This window comes from Astatotilapia calliptera, chromosome 3 (assembly GCF_900246225.1).
Source record: "Astatotilapia calliptera chromosome 3, fAstCal1.2, whole genome shotgun sequence".
NCBI lineage: Eukaryota > Metazoa > Chordata > Actinopteri > Cichliformes > Cichlidae > Astatotilapia > Astatotilapia calliptera.
In genome coordinates, this window is record NC_039304.1 from 29,314,884 (window position 1) to 29,337,752 (window position 22,869).

At 39.9% G+C, this 22,869-nt stretch overlaps 2 protein-coding genes across 3 annotated transcripts; both read left to right on the forward strand.

The window, feature by feature from the left end:
* Positions 1-668: 668 nt before the first annotated feature.
* Positions 669-13,681, forward strand: LOC113019181 (uncharacterized). Its single transcript, XM_026162721.1, has 7 exons — positions 669-1,041; positions 2,793-2,897; positions 3,382-3,471; positions 3,730-3,804; positions 10,196-10,266; positions 10,351-10,522; positions 12,225-13,681. Exons 2-7 carry the CDS (start codon positions 2,829-2,831, stop codon positions 12,432-12,434), a joined length of 687 nt encoding a protein of 228 aa, XP_026018506.1. The 5' UTR covers positions 669-1,041; positions 2,793-2,828; the 3' UTR covers positions 12,435-13,681.
* A 4,110-nt stretch (positions 13,682-17,791) lies between these two features.
* On the forward strand, positions 17,792-22,111 carry LOC113019183 (kelch-like protein 33). 2 transcript variants are annotated; one of them, XM_026162726.1, is made up of 5 exons: positions 17,792-19,274; positions 19,743-20,679; positions 20,768-20,935; positions 21,069-21,262; positions 21,386-22,111. In XM_026162726.1, the coding sequence occupies exons 1-5, from the start codon at positions 18,209-18,211 to the stop codon at positions 21,589-21,591; spliced, it is 2,571 nt and encodes an 856-aa protein (XP_026018511.1). In that variant the 5' UTR covers positions 17,792-18,208; the 3' UTR covers positions 21,592-22,111. The 2 variants fall into 2 exon arrangements, with proteins under 2 accessions (XP_026018511.1, XP_026018510.1); XM_026162725.1 differs by having other exon boundaries at positions 17,794-19,274; positions 21,069-22,111.
* Positions 22,112-22,869: the final 758 nt, after the last annotated feature.

The window sequence follows — 22,869 nt, forward strand, 5'->3', positions numbered from 1 at the left end:
GAGTGAGGACAGAGTACCCATAGCAGAGCAGTGCCCAGAATCATGTCTGTGGAACCGTTAGGAGATTCAAGATTCAAAGTGTTTATTGTCATGTGTACAAAGAAAAGCATTTCTCTGTGCAATGAAATTCTTTCTCTGCTGTCCATACATAGATACCGGTTAATATGTACAAATAAAACTACCACAGATAAATACAAATAGTATGAATAAACACTGTAGCCTTAAAAATAAATCCCACTTTTGTTTGTTTGTTTGTTTGTTTGTTTGTTTGTTTCTTTCTTTCTTTCTTTCTTTCTTTCTTTCTTTCTTTCTTTCTTTCTTTCTTTCTTTCTTTCTAGTGTTTAAGAGTGGACTAAGTTCTCATGTAGGCCACTCTTTCTCACAGGTTCGAGTTAGTTGAAATTTTAAGACATCGAAAAAAGAATTTGTGACTTATGGATAGTAAAAACTATTTGTGAAACGTCATCAGATTTTTTGAAAAATCCAATAATACCTATCTTGTTATTTATATTTTAAGTGTAATTTAGTTTTTACTAAAAATTCAATTTTCAGGGGGGTTCTCAAGTTATACTTTGTAATATTTTGAAACCATTTTTTTTCAACAACTGGATTTACGTTTTGTCTCAGGAAACGTTCACACCTGTTTTTTAGTATTCCGTCCACAGATTCATCATTTTCAAATGTATGAGTGGTACAAAAAAGGCACGCAATGGTTAGCTTCAAAGGCATTTATTTTGAAAACACCGGACGGAAATCCCTGTTATGTGCCGTTGCTTCTCCGCGCTCCCGAACATTCGGTTTCCCAGTGAGCACGCGCTTCCCGGACCGTAGCTGCCCGTCATCGCTGGCGCTGACATCACACGGAGGATTTGCTACAATGTCAAATACTCACAAGCAGCGCGAGCTCATGGCTTCCCCGCGCCACAATGACAAACACCGCCGCGTCCAGCTGCTCATCCTCTAAATACTACACAACTACGACCACAACTACGACCACCGTCCATGGCTTTATTCCGCGATTTTGGACAGGATGCGTTTGAGGTGAGACGGGTCACTCAGTTCTTTTCTAAATTACTGCTTTTTACTTGTAATTCATTTAGTTTATTTCGTAATGTTTTTAATTGAAAATTGTAGCTGATGTTTGAATTCTTGTTTGTTAAAAAATTAAAACCTTTAAACGCAGACGGCGTGTTTCCCCGTATCTTTATGGGAAAAGTTCCCCGGCTCCCTAACGTTGATTGCTGTGCTATTACGTAATGGGAGTGCGGACACTGCTGAACGGATTTTACAGTGAGGTGCCGTGATGACACATCTCTGATAGCACAAGCTCGCGGATTGCGTAGTAAAGACCGCGTCATATTTGCACACCCCTGTAACACCAAGTTTGTAGCCAAATAACGCATTTATCCCCTCACTGATTCACTCAAAGCACAACACTTCACGGTTTTCCAGGCTGTTAGTTGACCCAGCTATGACTGATTTATTACTGTTTTAAAGAAAAAAAGTCATTTAATTACAGGTCCTCATTGAACAAATACATGCTAAAAACAGAAGAACATTTAAGTGATTTGTGCTTGTATTTTTAGCTGGAAAATATATAAATGTCTAATGTTGCTACTGATGTTGCTCATACTTTTATAATATCTGCAGTGCTGTGAAAATGCATGTACTCTCTTTCTGATTTTTTCCCCTTATTTGTCATGCTTACTTCTTTTAGATCATCAAACACATTTTAACATTACACAGCGATAACTGATTAAAATAAAAAAAACGAGTTTTTTAAATGATGACTTTATTTATAAAAGTAAAAATAAAGCTATCCAACCCCTGTGTGCAAAACTAATTGCCCCGCTTTGTTAAATCATGTTCAGGTTCATTAGCTACTGCCAGACCTGGCGAATCAAGAAATCACTTCAATAGAAGATGTCTGACAAAATGAAGCAGGCTCAGATCTCAAAAAGCAACACATCATGTCCTGATCTAAAGAAACAGCTGATAAACAAAGTCATTGACATCTGTTAGTCTGGAAACAGTTACAAAGCCATTTTTAAGGTTTTGGGACTCGAGAACAGTGGAACACTGGTGAACCTTCCCAGGAGTGGCTTACCAAAATTACTCCAAGATCACCCGGACGACTCAACCAGGAAGTCACAAAAGACCGCAGAACAACATTAAAGAACCGCAGGCCTCACCTGCTTCAGTTAAGGTCAGAGTTCATGATTCAACAATAAGAAAGAGAATGGGTAAAAATCAGACTGCATGGGAGAGGTCAAGGAGAAAACCACTGCAGAGCAAAAAGAACACAAAGGCAGGTCTCACATTTACCAAAAATATTTTGGTGATCCTCAAGAGTTCCGAGAAAATATTCTGTGGACTGATGAGACAGAAGCTGAACTTTTTAGAAAGTTTGAGTCCCGTTACATCTGCAAAAAACTAACACAGCAATTCATGAAACAACATTATACCAAGAGTCAGACATGGTGGTGGTCGTGTGATGGTCAGGGCTGCTTTGCTGCTTCAGGACGACTTGTTGCAACGGATACATTTTGTATTTATTCTGGTTCTCTTTGTCTAATATTAGAATTAGTTTGATGCTCTGAAACATGTAAGTGTGACAAATATGCAAAAAACAAACCCTAAGAAATCAGGAATAGGGTAACTACTTTTAGTCACTCTGTTGTTTTCAGCACATTGCTAAGTATCAGCATCAGAAGAAGACACCGAGTATAAGGTGTTCACGGTTAAGTGATGACAAACTTTGAACCTGACTGTGTGCTGTTTGTGCGTCTCAGCAAATCTATGTGAGTGCGTGAGCCAGGTCAGAGGTCATGTTGCGGAGGGAATCCGACTCCCACGGCCTCTTTACCTTCGGAGAGACGTCCGACAATGACTGTGAGGTGAGGCTGTTTATTTATACCTGCTACCGGCGTACCTCTTAGATCTGCATGTGGCTCTAAAGTAGGCTGCAGTTGACACAAAATGTAACCGAAGGAACCCACAGGTCCAGTTGCTGAACACGTAATAGCCCAACTTTTTGACTTAATTGTGTTATTTTTTTTCCTTTTAATAACTCTAGTGTTCAGCACTTGGCAGTCAAGCATTTTTAAGTGAGTAGGCAGATAATGTCAAAAGCCAGAAATCTCTCCTCTGAGCCGTTGACAGAGATATGAAAACTTTTGCCAATGATATCCAACAGCCAGGCTCATCCCAGGTCATGTGACAGTGATATTGCTGGACCTTATGTAAGTTTGTACAAGCTTCTTACTCCTTCCCTTTATCTCTGTCATTATGCTGCTGTCTAAGGATAAAAGGGACCAGAAGCTTCATCAAGTCAGCAGATCACAGTTGTTTATCCTCCCTGTCTTTGTCTCTCTGTCTTAGATGGGGGTGAGCTGCAGAGAGGTAGATGTAGCGTGTCTGTGCGAGGCCGGTCCCTGTACACTTTATTCAGAAGCACACACGCCTACGCCGGTGAGTGCTCAGGCTTTCCACTTAAGTGTCTGTGGCCGTCGCTCAACCCGCTCAGATCTGAGAGTGTTTCTTCATCTGTAATCAGGCTCTAAATGCTGCCCGACGACCTCTCTGCATCTTTGTCGCTGCCCTGTTTTATTTTAAAGTACCTGTTCACAGATATCGACGAATCACGTGTTAGCTTTTCGTTTTTTGTTTTTTTTTCAAGGTGTGAATCTAATCAGTAGGTCTGTCTCTCTTCCTGCTTTCTGTTCTCAGGACACGCGGCTGTGTGAACGCTGTGGAAAAAACAAAGTGATGGTAACCAGGTACTCTGAGGGATACGGCACAGAGGTAATGTGTAGCATATGTGTGCGTGTCTTTATGACAGTGCTCTGTGTGCAGCTACTTAATGCTGTTGCAGAGCGCTGTGTGTGGAGTCCAGATATGTAACACGTTATAAGACTTTTTGATATTTGTGTTGATTTCCTGGCAGGCAGCTGGCATTTTTATAGGCTTTTAAGATTCCAGCTTGTGAGCAGTACATGAGTAATACCAGGGTTCACTTAGGCCAGATGATTGATGCTCATGCCACAGATAGACATTTTCAAAGAGGATTTTCAGTCTCTTAAAACTAGGGTTGGACCATTTATTGCTAACTGATATACAGCACTGTGCAAAAGTCTTGAGCCAGCCCTAACATCTCTATATTTTGTCATATTTTGAGGCAAATACTGAAACTTTTCTGACAAAGTTGTATTTTTACTCAGTTGTATATAGAATTTGTGTTCTATTTTATACTATTGTATATTTTATTCTATTTTATTCTACTGTATATAGTATTTTATTTTATTCTATTCTATTAGAATAGAATTATCTATTTCTATCTTATCTTATCTTATCTTAACATGCACAAACTTACAGGTAAATACAGCATATAAATCAAAAACAGAGCTTGAAAGTCAATATTTGGTACGACCTTTATTTTTCAACGCAGCTTGAAATCTCTTAGACAATCTTTCTTTAATTAATTTTTGAATAGTTCTCCAGGCTTCTTGAAGGACATTCAAAGTTCTTCTTTGTCCTAGATCAAAATCTCCAACACCATTGGCTGAAATGCAACACCAAGCCATGATGGAGCCTCCACCGTGCTTCATACACGCTCACTTATCATCATCATCATTTATTTAAATAGCACTTTAAAAACACACCTGGTAGACCAAAGTGCTGTACAATACTAATATGCACTAGGGCTGCCACAAACGATTATTTTGATAGTCGTCTAGTCACCGATTATTTTTGCGATTAGTCGACTAATCAGATCATCATCCATTGGACGTAAAACGTACAGCTTATTGCACCAGCAGCATCTGCTCTTATATAACTATCATTAGCTTACAGCTTTAAGTGTTTACGGTCTGTGCTAACAATAAAGACAAGGTGATAGTTTATTAAATTTTAATGAAATTTGCAGATTGTTTTGGTGGAGTTTAATAAACTCCTTGCTATCTAAAATATAACAGGACACCGGAGTAAATTCTCGAGCATCTCACACTGATAATCAAATTCAAATTTTACAAATTCAAATTTTATTTGTCACGTACACAGTCATACACAGTACGATATGCAGTGAAATGCTTAGACAACTGCTCGTGACCTAAAGAAAAAAAAAAAGGAAAAGGCTATGAATAAGATAGGAAATAAATATGAAAAATTAAAAAGTGTAAATTTAACTAGGAAGGAATAAAATATAAAAAATTAAGGTTAAAAATGAAATAACTGTACAACACAAATTAGAATGAAGGGTAAATTTAACTGGGAAAGAATAAGATAAAATATATAAATTAAAGTTGAAAATAAAATAACTGTGCAACAAAATACACAATACACAGTATAGAACTATATAAGAATGTATAAAGAAATATAAATAAATAAAAATATATATACACACAATAACAGCAGCTGTACAAATATTAACTGGAAATGAAGAATATAGTGACCAGTGTTGTGCAATCCACATTATGTCTTGTGCAGTGCAAATATGCTGTCTGCTTGACGTTTATTCAGCTGTGTGAAAACTATAACTTTAATCTCAGCCAAACCGATTTACCCAGGAACAAATAAAATACCGTATTTCCCAGACTACAAAGCGCACCTGAATATTAGCCGCACAAGCTAAAATCAGGGGAAAATCCTGTTTTGTACATACATTAGCCGCACCTGATTAAAAGCCGCAGGTGTTTCAATGTTGACTTATCATATGTAAGAGAATATGCACAAAGGGAATTGTCAGGAAAGAGATGGCTGTTTGGAGACATCACTTTTATTAATATTTTGAAAAACAAGTTATGGGTACATATTTGCACATGTAGTACATAACAGTAGCCTACAGCACACCAGAAAAAATAGATTCGGACTACCTTTTAGGCTCAGGTGCAGTGACACAGCTTTAACAAGAAGAAAAGTCAGTCATTCACCACCATCTTTCTCTTCTTCCTGCGCACTAAAACCACCAAAGTCCTCTCCTCCAGTGTCGGATACAAACAGGCTCAGGATGGCTTCGTCATCCACTCTCCGCTTCTCTCCTTCGTTGTCACTTTCAAAACCAAAGAAATCCTTGTTGTCAGTGTCAGAGTCGAACACCCTCAGAAGGGCCGTGGCGGTGTCCTCCTCTCCATCATGCAGCAGTCCAGCCCTTCAAAATCCGTTGGTGATCGTGGATGCTTTCACACTTTTCCACGCTGTCAGAATCCACCGGTGGAGTTGAGCATAACTTGCTTTTCGCAAGTTTATCGCCGCTCATCATCCACGCCTCCCGCTGAATGCGTAGCGCTACTTTGAAGTTTGTTTTTCGCGCTACTTCGTACGGCACTACGTTGCCTGGCGGACGGACATGTGACTAACATACCACTCTTGAACCCCGATCCTTCCGCCAGGCAACGTAGTGCCGTACAACAGCGGAACACACAAAACAAATCGTCTTACGATATGACAAAAATCATGGACAATGCATAGAAAAGCCGCACCTGACTAAAAGCCGCAGGGTTCAAAGCTTGTGCAAAAAGTAGCGGCTTATAGCCCGACAATTACGGTACTAAAAAAAGCCAAACAATAACATAACGAATTATCTAAGTGACTTATATATCATGTTTAACCTGAGTAGCGAAAGACGGCGGTGGGTTTGAAAACGATTTGCCGGGAGTCCGGTGTTCTTCACGGCGCTAGTGAGCCTAGCCCCCGGCTCGCTATCAAGCTAGTGGGTAACAGACGTCTCCGAAAACGTCGGAGCGCTTTTGAAAATATGTGGTGTCTTGATAAACTGAGCAGATATTTGATGTTTACACAGCTACATTCTCGCCTGAAAATATGTTAAACGTGTATTTTGTGACCCAGAAAGAATAATAAGAGTAATATTAAAACTAACTAGCTGCCGCCATTGTTGGAAACTGAGCTGGGCTGCGCTATGAATTCTGGGACACAGCTTCTTCTTCTTCGGGGTTTAACGGCAGCTGGCATCCTTGTACATGTAGTGCTGCCATCTTCTGTTTCAGTCCGTTATTACACTCTTAAATCCTACTACTTATTCCTGCGTCTTTTGTGATCTTACAAAGCTTCAAACGACGCGTCGACTATTAAATCAGTCGTCGACGATTTTGATAGTCGACGTAATCGTGACTAGTCGACTAATCGTGGCAGCCCTAATATGCACATAGTAATAAAACCAGACATAGCAATAAAATGTTAAAACAAAACAAACAAACAAACAAACAAAAATCCTTATGTTCCTCTCTCCTGACTTCCTCAAAAACAAACAAACAAACAAAAATTGGATTCCTCACTCCAGTGGACCGGTTGCTATTGTTTTTCAGTTTGGCTCTTGCTGTGGTTAGATTTTTAGGCCTGACACTTCTTCTGTCCTCTACTTGTCTTCCACAGATTTTTTTTAAAGGACATCCAGCGTTTTGCCAGGTTTTTGGGTAATAGCTCTTTGGGAATACCCTTTTTGGTGCACAAATAGTTTATTTCCTCTGGCATCTTGCACAGATTTCACAAATGAGTACAAGTTTTGTGTTTTGTGACAGGCTGCGAATACCAAAGTGTCAGCCACTGGACTGACAGAAAGAGGGGAAAAACCAAAGAAAAACTGTGGAAGAGCTCCAGAAAGGCTGGAGTACTGTTGCTCAAGACCACTTTAAAAAATAAAATAAAAATTCTGGCTCTTTAAAGCAAAAAATTTAAATTAGGAGGGACTCCAGACTTTTGCACAACTCTGTATAATTGGCTTATACGTATCGAAATGGAAATAAGCACCGCAAATATTTTAATCAGTGAGGTGGGTGATTTGATTTGTGATACAGTTTTCCTGAATTGATGGTGATAATGCTAGCTACCCTTACATGAAACAATATCCAAGATAAGGGGAAGCATGAGCAATTTACCAAACAAGTCAAATATAATGAAATCATTTAATAAAATGCCTTTATCTGTTTACTGTAGCCTGAACCTAAAACTAGCCTGAACTAGGTAGCTTGTTTAGCAGAGTGCAGCTGTTCTAACATGCTGTGCTGTCAGCGTTAATCTCGTTAAAATTCCATCAACACCATAACCACATTAACGCTGCAAATCTCTGTTAGGGAGTTATCGTGGATCACCTTGTGTGTGGGGCTGCATGGTGCTAATGAGTGAACAAGCTAACTGCGTTGACGCCATGCAGCCCCACGCAAAGTGGGGCCCCACGAAAGTGATTTTTTAAATGCTAAAAACGTTAGTTTGTCTATGCTGTTTATATTTTAAAAAGTTATCAATATTTGGTATTCTTAAAAAAAATCACAAAATATTGCAGTACTGTGTTGTACGAAAATCATTGCTATATCCCTGTCATGCAGCTAGCTGCTATCCGATTGTTCAGTCTGACGTCACTAGCCGTGTCTGGACCTAAACTCCGCTGCAGGTCCATATATCAAACGATCACTATGGCATTACTGAGAGTTGAAAAACTGTCTAAAGTCTTTCATCTGTATTAATAAAATGATCAGCGTTCTGCACTACCAGGTGTAACAATTGAGTTTAGCATCCAGGCATCCGTGAAAACGGAATTTATGACATTTAACGGAGTTAGAAGTTAGCAGGGAGTTAGCTCGCTAGCTTCTATCTAAATACAATATAGCATGTCCTGACTGCGGGGATTTGGAAACAAATTAAAACGTACAGCTCTGTTATCACTTCCAGCATAAATGAAGACAGAAAACTAAACAGCAGTGACGTTTGTAGGGTTACTGAAGTTGAGCTAGCTGGTATATAATGATGTGCTACGTGACCGCTAGCGACACAGCTATGTTAGCATAATATAAACAAGCTAACTTTTTTTCCACTCGATAAAAGTTAACGTGACTGTTCTCGGTGGTCAGGAACAAATGTAATCGCATGGCAGGATGCTGTTAAAGGACCAAACTTCAGCCAGGAGAACAACTGAGATAATCCATCCACAATACGAGGTTAGTCATTCATATACTGCTGCATGGGCTGGGCTGTAGTTACATCTTAAGGTTTTAAAAACTGAGCTTAAATAAATGATTAGCGGTAATAAAAGCCGAGGGAGGTCAACAGTGATCACTGACTGTTTTAGGAGCTTTTTGAGATTAAATATAAGAAAATACATAACATTAAACATGTTAACAACACAAAAGCCATATTAAACACAGACTACTTTAGGCCCGGAAGTAGGATTCGTCACGTCATCACTGAACAACCGGATAGTTGTGTCTGCACCCACCTGCTCATTTGAGGCCACACCCTCAGTCAATGGAAACTGTAAGCCTTGCTATAATTTAAACCCATGAGTTATATTTAAAAAATGGAAATGTAAGGCAGTCTTGAAAAGGGAGATTTTTTTTTTGGTAGCAGGCTGTAACAATTTATAGTTGTGTTGCAAAATTAGCCATTTTAACATAGGGCGCTGTGGTGACTTGCTTTTGGATTCAGCCTCAAGTGGCCATTACAGGAACTGCATTTTTTGGCCAGAGATAAAAACACACAGCACATTATGTTAATAGCTCATTGTTTTTTTGTTTTTTTTTTAAATGCTAAACTTATATTTTCAGTACAGAGTGGCAGTAGTTCTTGTTACTATAATATACAGTTTAGTATTCAGTGATATATTTTGTGTTCTGGAATAGGAACCTTTAGACAAATCAATGATTTTTGAGTTATCCCCGTTATTCAGTATCTATCTATCTATCTATCTATCTATCTATCTATCTATCTATCTATCTATCTATCTATCTATCTATCTATCTATCTATCTATCTATCTATCTATCTATCTGTCTGTCTGTCTGTCTGTCTGTCTGTCTGTCTGTCTGTCTGTCTGTCTGTCTGTCTGTCTGTGACAGAAAGAGGTAAAAAGACTGGTACTGTTGGGATATAAATACTCTCTGACTTCATTACGTTATGGATAGAGGTGTGAGCTGATTCATGCTTAATAACAATGGTGGTAATATAAAAAGTGACGCATTAGCACACTCACACAGACAAATGCCATCATCAAGTGGTATTTGGTTTCACAAACTGTGTTGGTCTGTGATGAGTCACTGGGATTTATGGGTTTCTTTCATTTTAAAAACTCAAAAAATTGAAAACACTTTTGTATTTGTCATATTTTATCCCAGCTTAATGGCTGCTAACACATTCCTCTGTGTTTCTGTTGGTTATTATATATTTTTCTTGTCTTTTTCGCTCCATTGCAGGAGGAGTGTGTGTTATCTGACCCTCAGGGGGAGAGTGACGCAGATGCGGATATAGAGGATACAGACTGCAGGTCACCGACACGTTCATATTCACACAGTGTGCTGCGCTGTACCTTACTGTATCTGACCTTGTGCCTTTGACTCAATTTGTTCAGACTCCAGGAGCCTGGTTCTCTCCAGCGAATCAGCTCACGGAGACGGAAACGTCCTCGAGTAGCGCGACAAGACACCACGGAGAGCGAGGATGATGGCGGGCGAAGCCATAGATCCCATCGATGGAATCTGAGGCTTAGTCCTGACAGAGCACACAGCAGAACCATACTCGAGGTAAGAAGAAATAAATAAAAACAAATCAAAATCAAGCAATCAAGATGTGATTGTGGTGCAGACCTTCAGCTTTAATTCAAGAGGTTTTTATTCAAATTTGCATTAATTTTATGCATTTAGTTGAATACTCCAAAAGAGTGTTTCACTCGGTTGACATCAGGTCACCGTAGAAAATTCTATTTCTTTGCCATGAAAAACTTTTGCAGCCTGCTTTGTATCATCCAATCAAGCTTGCAGCATTTGGTTGAATCTGAGCAGAGAGTATAACCCCCTCTGCACTTCAGAATTCGTTGTCCTCTTCTATCAGCAGTCACATCATCAATAAACACGACATGGACAGTGTATCCATGTCATAACACTGCCTCCACCGTGCTTGACATACTAACTTTTCCCCTTCTCGTCCATCATTGTGATAAAAGTCAGTCTTGATTTTGTCTGTCCAAACATATGTACACTTGGCTCTTTCACATGTTTTCTGAGGCTTGAGCCTGTAACCAGTGGTTTGCACCTCATTGTAAACATCTGTTTCCATTAACAAAAGCATCTTTTGATTGGAGACCCAATGATACACCTTCCTGCTTGAGAGTGTTCTCGACTTGTTTAGATGTTGGGATGTTTTTTCTCTTAACCATTGAAATAATCCTGCCATCTTGCACTTTTAGTCATCTTCTGTGGTCCTTCAGGCCTTCTGCTATTGGTATCAATTATTCATTCATATTTGAAATTCACAAAAATTCAGCTATTATGTTTGCTTTATTTGTCATGAAATAACGAGCTGCTTGTCAGTCAGTTGTCCAATTATACTTGAGCCTTTGAATCAGTGTTGCCAACTCCTCAGTAAGGAAAATCGCTATTGGCTGTCCTAAAAGTCGCTAGAAGTCGCTAAATGACGTCATCGCCTAATTTGCATAATTGATCATGCTAATCTAATTGTAACCTATGTTGTTGGAGAGAGAAATAACATCGTGGAAGAGACATAAAGTGAGTAAAAACGTCCTAAATGCATTTAGAGTTTATTTAGAAGTACAAATTAAATTTCTTTTAGCAATTATTGTTTTTTTTTTATGTCACAATTCCAACCCTGCTCCTTTACCCGGGCTTGGACCGGCAAAAGTGACCCGAAATAGGCACTCTGGTGGAGTTACTTTGTGTGTGTGTGTGTTTATAAGTAGTTTTAAACCTTGTGATCCACAAAACAGCATAAGAGTAAAAGAGTAAAGGAGGACTGACTGTGTTACAGCACCCGCTGCTTGTTGAGAGTAAAAGCGATACGCTCTTTCACGTGTTTTTTTAGCGACTTTCTTTAGAAAAAAAGTTGCTAAGGGGTCTGAAAACTCGCTAAATATAGTGACAAAGTCGCTAAGTTGGCAACACTGCTTTGAATATGGCTTAATCTTTATAGAAATGGTAAAGCAGTTAATACAGTACTTTTGTTAAACCCCTTGAATTAAAGTTGAAAGTCTTGAATATTGATTGTTTGATTTTAAATCTACTATGTGGTGTACAGAGAGAGAAAATTGCCCCCTGAAAAGTGTCATTATCCAAATACTTTCTGAGTCACTGAATGCACAGAATTTTCCAGGTTCATACTATTACTTCCCTGTTGCTTTAATTAGTTACTCTGCTCATTTAGGGTCTAAAAATGAAGTACAAACAGAGAAATTGAGGTCTATCTCAGTTCTCTCCTGCGTCTGCCTTTCAGGAGAGCATATCACAGGTCAGGCCACTGATCATTTGCAGGCCAAACGTGGAGAAGCAGAAGAGTCCTGATGAGGTGACCCGAGGCTCCAAACTGACGTCTCTGTGGCCGTCGTCCTTCTCTCTTCCTCTTATCCTCCTCCTGTCATTACCTCTCTCTGTTTCTCTCATTGTTTTTATCGTGTCTTTCCTCCTTCCGTGGGCCAGTGCTTGACCCCCGCCATGCCTGCTTCAGGATATTAGTTTCATTCCAGAAATGACAGAAAGTTCTACCGACTCATATAATGTAGTGGATAGCGTAATTTCTTTATAAACGAGTAGAAAGACTTGAAGATAATAATAGATTAGCAATACTGAATTTGTGTTCAATGTTTCTTTTCCTCCTTTCTTTAAATATCTTGACTTTAAGCGAAGGTCGTCCCTCGAAACCAAAAAGGCACTGAGAAACTTTCATAACGCGGCGCATTTTGATCGAGAATGTGCTCACAGTGAACACAACACAAACTCAGCTCCTGCCTCTGTCTCATAAAATCTCACCTTCCGTCTCACTTTTCCTCACCCCCTCGTTTGTAAAAATAGACCTCTCATCTTGCTCCTTATTCTAACAAGCCACTGGAGTGACACAGAGGGGGGGGGGCGAGGTTTTATGGCTGTGCAGGTACTTTTAAAAAGGAAACTAGGAGGCTCGGTAGGAAAACCTGCGAAAGACAATGCTGCCGAACTATGCAATCCCTCTGTTTGTACCGCGGCATCTTAACTGCTGTTCGAGTACGTCTCCTATGTCCTTGGCACTGTCGACACCTTCGTGGCCCCCCGTCCCCTTTTCTTCCTCTGAGGAGTACAGTTTGTGAATGCAGGGACTCGATGGTTCCAAAGTAGAGCGTGACCCAATTTAAAAAGCATTACCAGGAGAGATCTGATACAGCTCCCATCGTGTATGATCTACAGCACATCTGTTATAACGAATAAATTACATGTATTAATTTACGCGCCGCAGACCTCAAAATAAAACGAGCTTTGGTGGCAGTGTGTTACAGGAGTTTGGACACTATTTCACAGTCTTACATTCATATTTAAGAATGCTTATGTAAATTATGATTTAAGAGGACTAAGCTTGACAATCAGTCATGCTGTTTATTTCAAGCTGGAATATCTAGAAAACGCCATCTTTTGGCTATGTTTGTACTGTACATTTCATTTTATGTTGTTTTGTATGTGTTTTGAAGTTAGGGTTGTTTTTTCTTCTTCCACACGTCACACTACTGATGCTTGCTTGCCTGTAGAAAAATGATCATTTTAGGTTAATATCAGGTTGCACTGTCTTAACTGGTTAGTTTTAGAGATTTTTCTCTCCTAGTTTGTTGTCATGTTGTAGTCTTACATCTTATTTCTATATGTGTTTATCTCTGTTTCATGGGGCCCAGAAATTCAATAAAACTAGATTGTATTTTGACAACAAAAGCCTTTCTTTCTTTCTTTTTTTCTCCACTACCACTTTAAAACCAAGCAGGTTGCAGAAATGAGGCTAAACTGCTGACTTATGTCTTCGTTATAGCTACTACCATTAGCACTCATACATCTTCAAATGTAAAATAGTAAAAACCAACACAATTGTATCTCATATCCCCGTATTGGGCGTTGTTTTTGGATTATTGTAGTAAATGCTGGTCCAGGTTCAACATGGCAAGTGACCAATTGCATTGTTATGATGTCATAGTTTTGCATCGTGGAAAAAACCTGTCGATGGACTCTCAAGAAAAAATAGGATGGCAGTCAGGGTTAGGGTTTGGTGTGTGTTGTGATGGTGTTTCCACATTGCAAAACTATGACATCACAGCTATGTCACTGGTCACTTGCAGTGTTGAACCTGGACCAACAACAACACGAACACAGGGACATCATATCATGCTGTCTTTAACCAGGTGGCAGGAAGTAGAATAACACACCAGGTTACAAAAATCAAGAGGTGCACGAGTTAGCGAAAACGGCAGCTAATGACAACACTGACAAAGTCGATATCAGTTTAACGTCAACTTTGTGGTACAGTTCTGTTTGCCAGGCAGGACATGGTGGGTATAATGGGGTCCTCTGGGAACATCAGCGGTTTCTTTTTTTTACTGTGTCCGGTGTAGTCAGGATATCCAGATAGTAGATAAGGGTTTTCCAGTTCTGGACTTTGTGCCTGCCATTGCTTATCATTGCAGTTAAGTTAATAAAATAAGTCAATAATAGTCTAAAATCTCTCTTTTCGAGACTGCCTTACATTTCCATTTTAGACTATAGCAAATGGTTTGGAAACTGCATTTTGAAGGAACCAAAGCTGGTTTAAACTGGATTGTTGAGTAAAACTCTGACTACAAACTGACTACACTGATCTTCTGGTACCAACAATTTTGCCCACACTTTCTGCATTTTCATGTCCAAAATTCAGTTTTAGGTGGTTACACATAGGATTATCTGTAAACCTCCAAAAGCCTCAGCAACACTTTAGGTCAACCGCTATGACTTTAACTTTTTTTATATATATATATTTCACTTCACTCATTTCTGTCCCACTCTGTGATCTAGATTACACTTGCATTGATCTTATCTTGCAGGATCTTATCAATGCAAATATGTATATTTTCCCACCCATCCATGGTGATCCTGGAGCTCATCCCAGGTGACACTAAATGAGAGAGAGAGCTGTACAAGTTGCAGGTCAGTCACATGACATTTTTGCAAAATGTTGAGTTATTGTTTCTGATTTTTTTTTTTTAGACCATGCAGAGTTACAGAATAGGCACTCTGACAAAAGATGACAGTGCTCGGTGCTTGAACTACTTGTGCCTCTCACTCTGTTGAGCCGAAAAAGAAGAATGCAACCCTCATGTCCCAGCAGTGTAGCTGCTCTTGACAAAAGGGCCTGAAGGGGGGAAGGGGGGTCCAATAACGAGGTTAGCGCTCTTCACTCCTCCTCCTCCTCTCACTGCTTGCATTGCCATGGTAACAATCAGAACTGCTGCAGAGGAAACAGACTTTTCATAAGTAAGATTGTGAGCAGCTGCCCAAAGCTAAACTGTAGGTAATAATGTAGGTACAGAAGTGTATCCGTATCTGCCGTGAATGTATATACAATGGCAAATATCTGTACAGGTTGTTCCTGAATGGCGACGTTTTTAGGGTGTATTAAAGCATTAAAAAAACATCTTACAGACAGTTGAATGCTTACAAGCACACATTCAGTGTGAAGAAATGTTTAAGCACTCAAGTGCTCTTTTGAGTGCAGTTGAAAAGGGGCCTTAATCACTTGCCTGCTTGTTTAAATCCTTCTGCGTGTGAATGCACAGTAGGCATGTGTTCGTGTGATGCCTCACATGTGAAGCCAAAGTCACCGTGTCCTCAGGTAGGAGTGTTTTTTTTTAAGCGATCTGTTGCCCACCAGTTTCATTTCCAAAACACCTACTCACAGTCCCGAAACTTCAAAGCATGTCAGTAGATTTTTATTAGGAACCCACAGTGTGAACAAAACATCCATTGATCTTAGAGGATGTATGAAGCAGGGTTTGATTTTAAAGATAAAAGATCTTCAACCAGTGATATTGAGCTTAAACACATTTAAACAAAACAGAGACAAAAACAGCAGCTAGCATGAACGAGATCAACACTGCTGTACAGACGAAGATCAAATCAAAATGTTTTTTCAAATGAGAATAAATGCACCTAGCCGTTTTTGCTGCAGTTTCCTTATCAGATTAAAATGGTACACTTTATGGACTTATACATTACACCTACAGGAGCTTCTTGGTTGTGGAAACCCATGCCATGAAGTTCTCCGTGGACAGTTTTTATGCTGATGTTAATGCCAGAGGAGGGTTGGAGGTCTGCAGTGACTGAGTCAGCCAAGTGTTTGTGACTTTGCACACTAAACTTGTGAATGAGTTGCTGTGGAGCCCAAACACTTCTACTTTACAATAATCCACTTAAAGCTGATGGTGGAATATTTACACTCAACAAAAATATAAACGCAACACCTTTGTTACTGCTCCCATTCCCCATGGGATGGACGTAGAGACCTAAAATTCATTCCAGATACACAATATAACCATCCCTCCCAAACAGTGGTCACAAATCAGTCCAAATGTGTGGTAGTGGGCACATCTGCCATATTGAGATAATCCATCCCACCTCACAGGTGTGCCACATCAGGATGCTGATCTGACATCATGAGTAGTGCACAGGTGTACCTCAGACTGCCCACAACAAAAGGCCACCCTGGAATGTGCAGTTTTGTCTCACAGCAAAATGCCACAGATGCCACAAGCAATGAGGAATGGGAGCAGTAACAAAGGTGTTGCGTTTATATTTTTGTTGAGTGTAGTAGGACAGAAATTTCATAAACTGTCTTCCTGCATCAGCAGCATCCTATCACAGTATCATATTGGAGTTCAAGGGGCTCTTTAGAATGCCCCATTCTTTCACAAATAAACAAAGGCAGTAGAGACAGACTGGAGGCCTGATTTTGCACACCTTTGGCAATGGGACTGAAAATATCTGAAATGAAAGACAAAGAGGTGTGGTTCTAAACTTTTGTATGAATGGCATGAATACAATTAGTCCTAAAACAAAATATACCCCACTACATCCCAAACCTTGACACCGTATTTTCTTCAGTGTCAACCTGATTAAAAAAGGAAATAAAAAGGTACTTGTGATTAGGTTTGCTTACCTTCTGAGATTTATGCTCCACTAAATTATAACTAGACGTTTAGAACCTGCTTAACTCTGAAGACCATTTAGTAATACGGCAAAGAAGATTTTAAAATATCTTTATAAAATTCTAGCAGCTAATATATTGACAGATCTTCTAAAACTGGGACTTCCTGTCTAATTGCCTCTGATTTGACAAATGTTTTCAACTGACTTGAAGAAACTTGTTTCCAGCTTAGAGATTTCTTGGATTTCATTGGTTAGTCAAAACTAAACACTACCTAGCACTGTGACGGGACAAATTCACAAATAGCTGGCGCAGGCCAATCCAGTTACATTTCTAAAAATGTGGTAATGCAAGGAGAGAGCATATGTATGAATGCTATTTTCAAAGTCAAGGTTACACAGTGTGACCCAGCTGTTTGCTTTCTCTGTTAGCACAAAAGCCTTCAAGTCAACAGGTGTTGTTTGTTTTTATGCCCTCTTGGCCTCCTCCTCCCTCTTGCGCCTTGACCCACATTCCTCTGTACTTGGATGTGGAGGAGCAATGTGATCTCACTGATGACCCTCTAGGCATTTAAAATTTATCCCCAAGTCATATGCCTCAGAATGAATAAGCCTGCCAAGGCTTCCCGAGATGTCGAGGTTGATAGACTCAGATGGGCAGAGATTCAGCTGCCTCCAAGTCATTGCCTTGTTTATTACTTGCTTTTGCTTCTTCCAGTTTGCATTTTAGAACTGTTGAACACAATCCCTACACTAATAGACTGCAAAGTCCTTCATTTAAGACCACAACAATAAACTGCACATCCTTTGGAGATATATCAGATATAAAGTAATAAAATGAGGACAAAATTGGAAAAAAATGTGACAATATTTGACAATATGGTAAATAAAAACATAACCGTGCCATTTTCAGACTTTTGTTGGGTGTCTGCCTGAAGCCTCATGATGTCTAGAATTTCCACTACCTAGTGATATATTACACTGTATACAGCAGCTTATTTGGTTATATGAGGAATCATGCACTCTCACGCCACTCAACGCCACATGCAAGAGGGGAGAGAGAGGCAGGAGACGAACAAATAGACAACACAGCTCTTGTCTGCAGATGAGGTAAGGTCTGAGCTGTTTCACAGTGCGAAGTCCAGCTCAAGAAGTAAGTGATCTGCAGTTGCTTTGATTCCTGAGGTGCAAATCTGAAAGATTAAAGTAGCTGTGAAGATTTTAGGTCTACTGGACACTCTGGCAGTTGCTAATTCCTGCCTTGAGAAGCAGTAGGATGTATGGAAGAGAGTGATGGAGAAGAGAAGGAGACGATTGTGGGACAGGATAAGATGCTGGATTAAAGCAGAGGTGTGTAATAAAGAAGAAGAAGAAGAAGGGGTGGAAGAGAATGGTGAGGACGCTGACAGCGAGGAAGAAGATGTGAATGAGGAAGAAAATGAAGCAGGAGGAAATCAAGATGAAGAAGAAGTGCAGGCAAAACCGGAGGTGAGGGATGCAGAGGAAACCGAAGAGGACAAAGGAGAAAGTGGTTCAGAAACAGAAGGTTCTGATTTCACAGTTTCTGAGGATAAATATTTTAACAAACACAGAAATGAAGATATCTCTGAAACTCAGACTACTCTGGAGTGGAATGGAGAATTCAACGGTGAAATATTGACAGATGAAGAAGAAACTGTCACAGAATCTTGGGTCACTAAAGAAGATCGTGAAGAAGAAGAGGAAGCTTCTACAGATGATAAGGAAACCGAACCTTCAGTGGATGAAGATGGGGATTTTAGTGATGAAGATGACATAAAGACATATTTCAAAGATGATTACCCCATACATGTTTTTCTCACCTTGAATGAATTCAGGAGTTCATCCGTTCTCATCGACCTTACTTTGAGGACAGAGGATGGGATGCGTTTCTGTGTGCACTCCCCAGTGCTGGCTGCTGTCAGTTCACTTACCTGTGATAATCTAAAAAGAAGCAAAGCAGGAAACAAAAGAGCTGATGAAAGAAAAGACGATGACACATGTGTTAGAGTTCACCCGTGGTCAATCTCTCTTGGTCCTGAGGTAGAGCATGTTGGGTTAGAGGCGATTGTGGAGTTTGCCTACACTGGACAAATACCATTCTTAAACAAGGATAATCTAGACAAGATAAAGGCTGCTGCTCAAACACTGGGTGCACCAAGGGTTCTCGATCTCTGCATTGAGGAAGAAGAGAAGTCCACAAAAACTGGAGGGGATAAGAAAAGGGAAAGTATTTCTACTGCACAACAAATGACGATCAGCCTTCAGTCCATCAAACAGCTGTGGATGGACAGAGTGGGATGTGATGTGACTCTGGAAGCTTGTGGTGGATCGCTTCATGGTGAGTAGACCATTTAATGCTGTCTGGATGCCCACTTTAACTTTTACCTATTTGCTCAAGTAAATTTCTGTGTTGTGATACATTTTCTTTCATCCACAAGTAGGTCCTCAATCAAATTTAACATCACTTCATTCATTGCAAAAGTGAATATTTTCAATATTAGATAAATGTGTATTGAGAATTTTACCATCAAATATACATTTTCTTAAGATGCATCTGTAGTTCTGCCAAATAAGTTTTCAGGTTGTTCATATTTCTGTTTATTTGCAAGGCGACTACTGGGTGGTCCAGATTTCCATATTGTGGAACATTTGACCATCAAATAAACCTGGATTTACATTCTGCACAAAGTGTGTAGTAAACATACTTTGGGCCTTTATAGGCTTCATCTTTAATGAAGTACATTATAAAACAAGCATGTGAACTGGATATCTTAGAGATATTTACTCATTGATGTCTTTCGTCTAGTCCACAGAGTTATCTTGGCTGTAAGCAGTGATTACTTCCGTGGCATGTTCACCTCAGGGATGAAGGAGTCCCATCAGCCTTTTGTGACCCTTCCCTTCCTTTTGGCATCAGAATTAGAAGTTCTAATTGGCTGCTCTTACAGTGGTACTCTACCTATGAGCTGGCAGTGCATCTTTGAGATCACCAGCACTGCTCTCCAGCTTCAGTACCAACCTGCACTTTCCTTGTGCTACAATTTCCTGTGTCAAGAAATTAATCCTCAAACTTGTCTGGATGTGGTATCTTTTGCAGAGGCCTATGAAATGCCACAGCTTCTTGAATTTGCTGATGATTTTGTCCTCCGGCATTTCCAGATGGTGGCATGCACCTCAAAGTTTACGGACCTGTCAACTAAAAAGCTCTTGATGTACCTAAACAGTAACTCACTTTATGTTCCATCTGAACTTGTTATATTCAAAGCAGTGGCAGCTTGGATTCAAGCAAAGCCCAGGATAAGGCTCAGACTAGCTCATGAACTTATGAAAACTGTCCAGTTTCCCTTGATGACATTCAAGGAATTCAAGGAAGTGCGATCTCAGACCATGTGGTGTAATCCCAACATGGCAGAGCTGTATAAGGAAATCTTTGAAGATTTCTGCTCCAGTGAGAGTGCACAGCATCAGTTCCGCATCTATATGCCAAAAGAGAGTCTCGTTCTGATTGGAGGTGACCAGATTTCGGAAGACCTGAGCAGCCGCAGCATCAGCAGAGAACTTTGGTTTGGGAATTCCCTCAGGAATCACATAGGGGTAAAAAAGGCATTGGAGTGGAGAAAGCTGGGAGAGATGCCTGAGCCAGCAAGATTCGGGCATGAGGTGGCTGTCCTAAAAGGACGATTGTATGTGTTGGGAGGCAAGAAGTATTATGGCATTGGTGACACCCTTAATAATGTTTACAGGTAAGAGCGGTTCATTGTCAACCCTCCAAAAGCAATAATAACATATACTTAACTGTTTCTTATATGTGCATAATTTCACCACTTGTAGATATGACCCTTGTGAAAACAGCTGGGAGTTTCTGGCTGAAATGCAAGAAAAAAGATGCTCATTTTCAGTGGTTGTACTTAATGAAAAGATATATGCCATCGGCGGACACAGTGAGACCGATCCTATAGATAGTGTTGAAAGATACTGCCCATCTACAAATTCTTGGAGGTAGGTTGGGGAGAGCATTCATTGTTCATTACCATGTCATTACATTTCTCCTAAATAAGCTGTTTAAAATGATTCAAAACTTTTCAAAATATTGTAGTTTGCTGTCACAAATCACTCATCTTTTCTTTTTCAGTTTCACCTCACCCTTGGATCTGCCTCTGAGCGGTCATGTAGCAAAAGTTACCCAAGGACAGATCTTCATAACAGGAGGGGAAAATAATGATTACCTCTGTGTTGCATCCCTCTTTCTGTACCATCCAGAAACAGGAAGCACCTACCTGGCAAACATGGCTTCACCTCGAGCTCATCACTGTATGGAGATCTTGGGTGAATATCTTTACGTGGCAGGTGGAGTAACCACTGATGATACCATGACTATTGTTGATCAGCTATCTTGTGAAGTGTACAGTCCAGTGGCTAACTGCTGGACTGCCTTTGCATCTCTGCCAGTGCCGCATGTTGGAGCAGGAAGTGCCGTTTTGGAGGGAAGGTTTTATGTGCTGGGTGGATACAGTCAGGAGGACTACACCGACACTAAGGTGGTGCACCGCTATGATCCTGCCAGACAGAAATGGGAGAACATGGGAAGGATGCCCGGGCCAAACAATGATATCCATGCATGTCTGCTGTGTTTGCCAATGCATTTGCGACTATAAGACATGGTAATAAATCTCATTATGATTTATAATCACAAGAGGAGAATATCTCATTATAAAGTATATGAATTAAGGAGAGATACTTTGAGCTGAACCACGTAAAGGAAATGAACTGGAACTGTTAATAATTTAAATTAAACAATATGTTTTTCAGTTTTCTGAAAGTTTTTGTCAAAATATCTATCTGAATTTTCTTATTTTCATATAGTGTGTGTGTGTGTGTGTCAGATATTTAGTGTTCACTTTGGCATCCGATTTTCTTTGGTTATATAACACAAGGTTTAAATTTGATATGAATTAAACTGAGCTGTGTGTGAGTTCCACAGCGGAATGCAATAACAAGGTACGATCACATGAGGGAGCTCTCTGCCTCCCCTCTTGTCTTTACCAAACTTTGTGGTGGGATGCTGGTGAAAACAGCTGTCACTGTAAAAACTGTACACAAAAAGGTTGTTTTGCATTTATTATTCTGAAGAAGTTTCTCAATTTATATTTGCATTAAATTCTACTTGAAAATAAACAACAATGAACTGAGTCCTTTAATAATATAAGTGCACATATTCAGGTAAGTGCTGAGGTAATATTAGGTCAGATCATTAGAAGTTTACACAGAGATAAAGAGATTTGATGACTAATGCTGCTTTAACATTTTAAGACAATGCATAAACCATGAAAGAGTAAAACAAACAAACAAACAAAAAACAGGTTTTGTGGCTGTTTAGGTTATTATACACCGCTGTATTGACCCCACAATTCTACGTGCACCCAATCAACTGCAACCAGCAGAGCTACTGCATTGCTGCTGCTGCCAGTGCCGTCTGCTGAAGGGCTGTCATATGTTGAAATTTGACTGACATTATTCTTCACAAGAATAGCACCTGCTGTGTGAGTGTGAGAGTAGTAGAGTAGTTGGAACTACTGCAACTGAGCAGAGACCATTCACTGGTGCTGTGAAGATTCCTGCAACAGAATAAAGGAAATATATTGTTTTCTTTCTGTCCAGCCAGCCTGGCTGTAGCTCAGACTGTAGAGCATCATGCAGGGTCATCTGCTAATTGGAGGGTTGGTGGTTTGATCATGCCAAATATAAAAAGCAGTGGTTGGGTGAATGTGGCATGTTGCATAAAGCGCTTTAAATGCTCCAGGGGAGTAGAAAAGAAAAGTACTGTATTATGCAAAATATAGCATTCGGAAAGCGATAAATGGGTCCAGCATTGAATGTGTTTATCCAATGAAAAAATCTGTTCAATTGGTCGCCACATTCATGTTGTGAAGCAG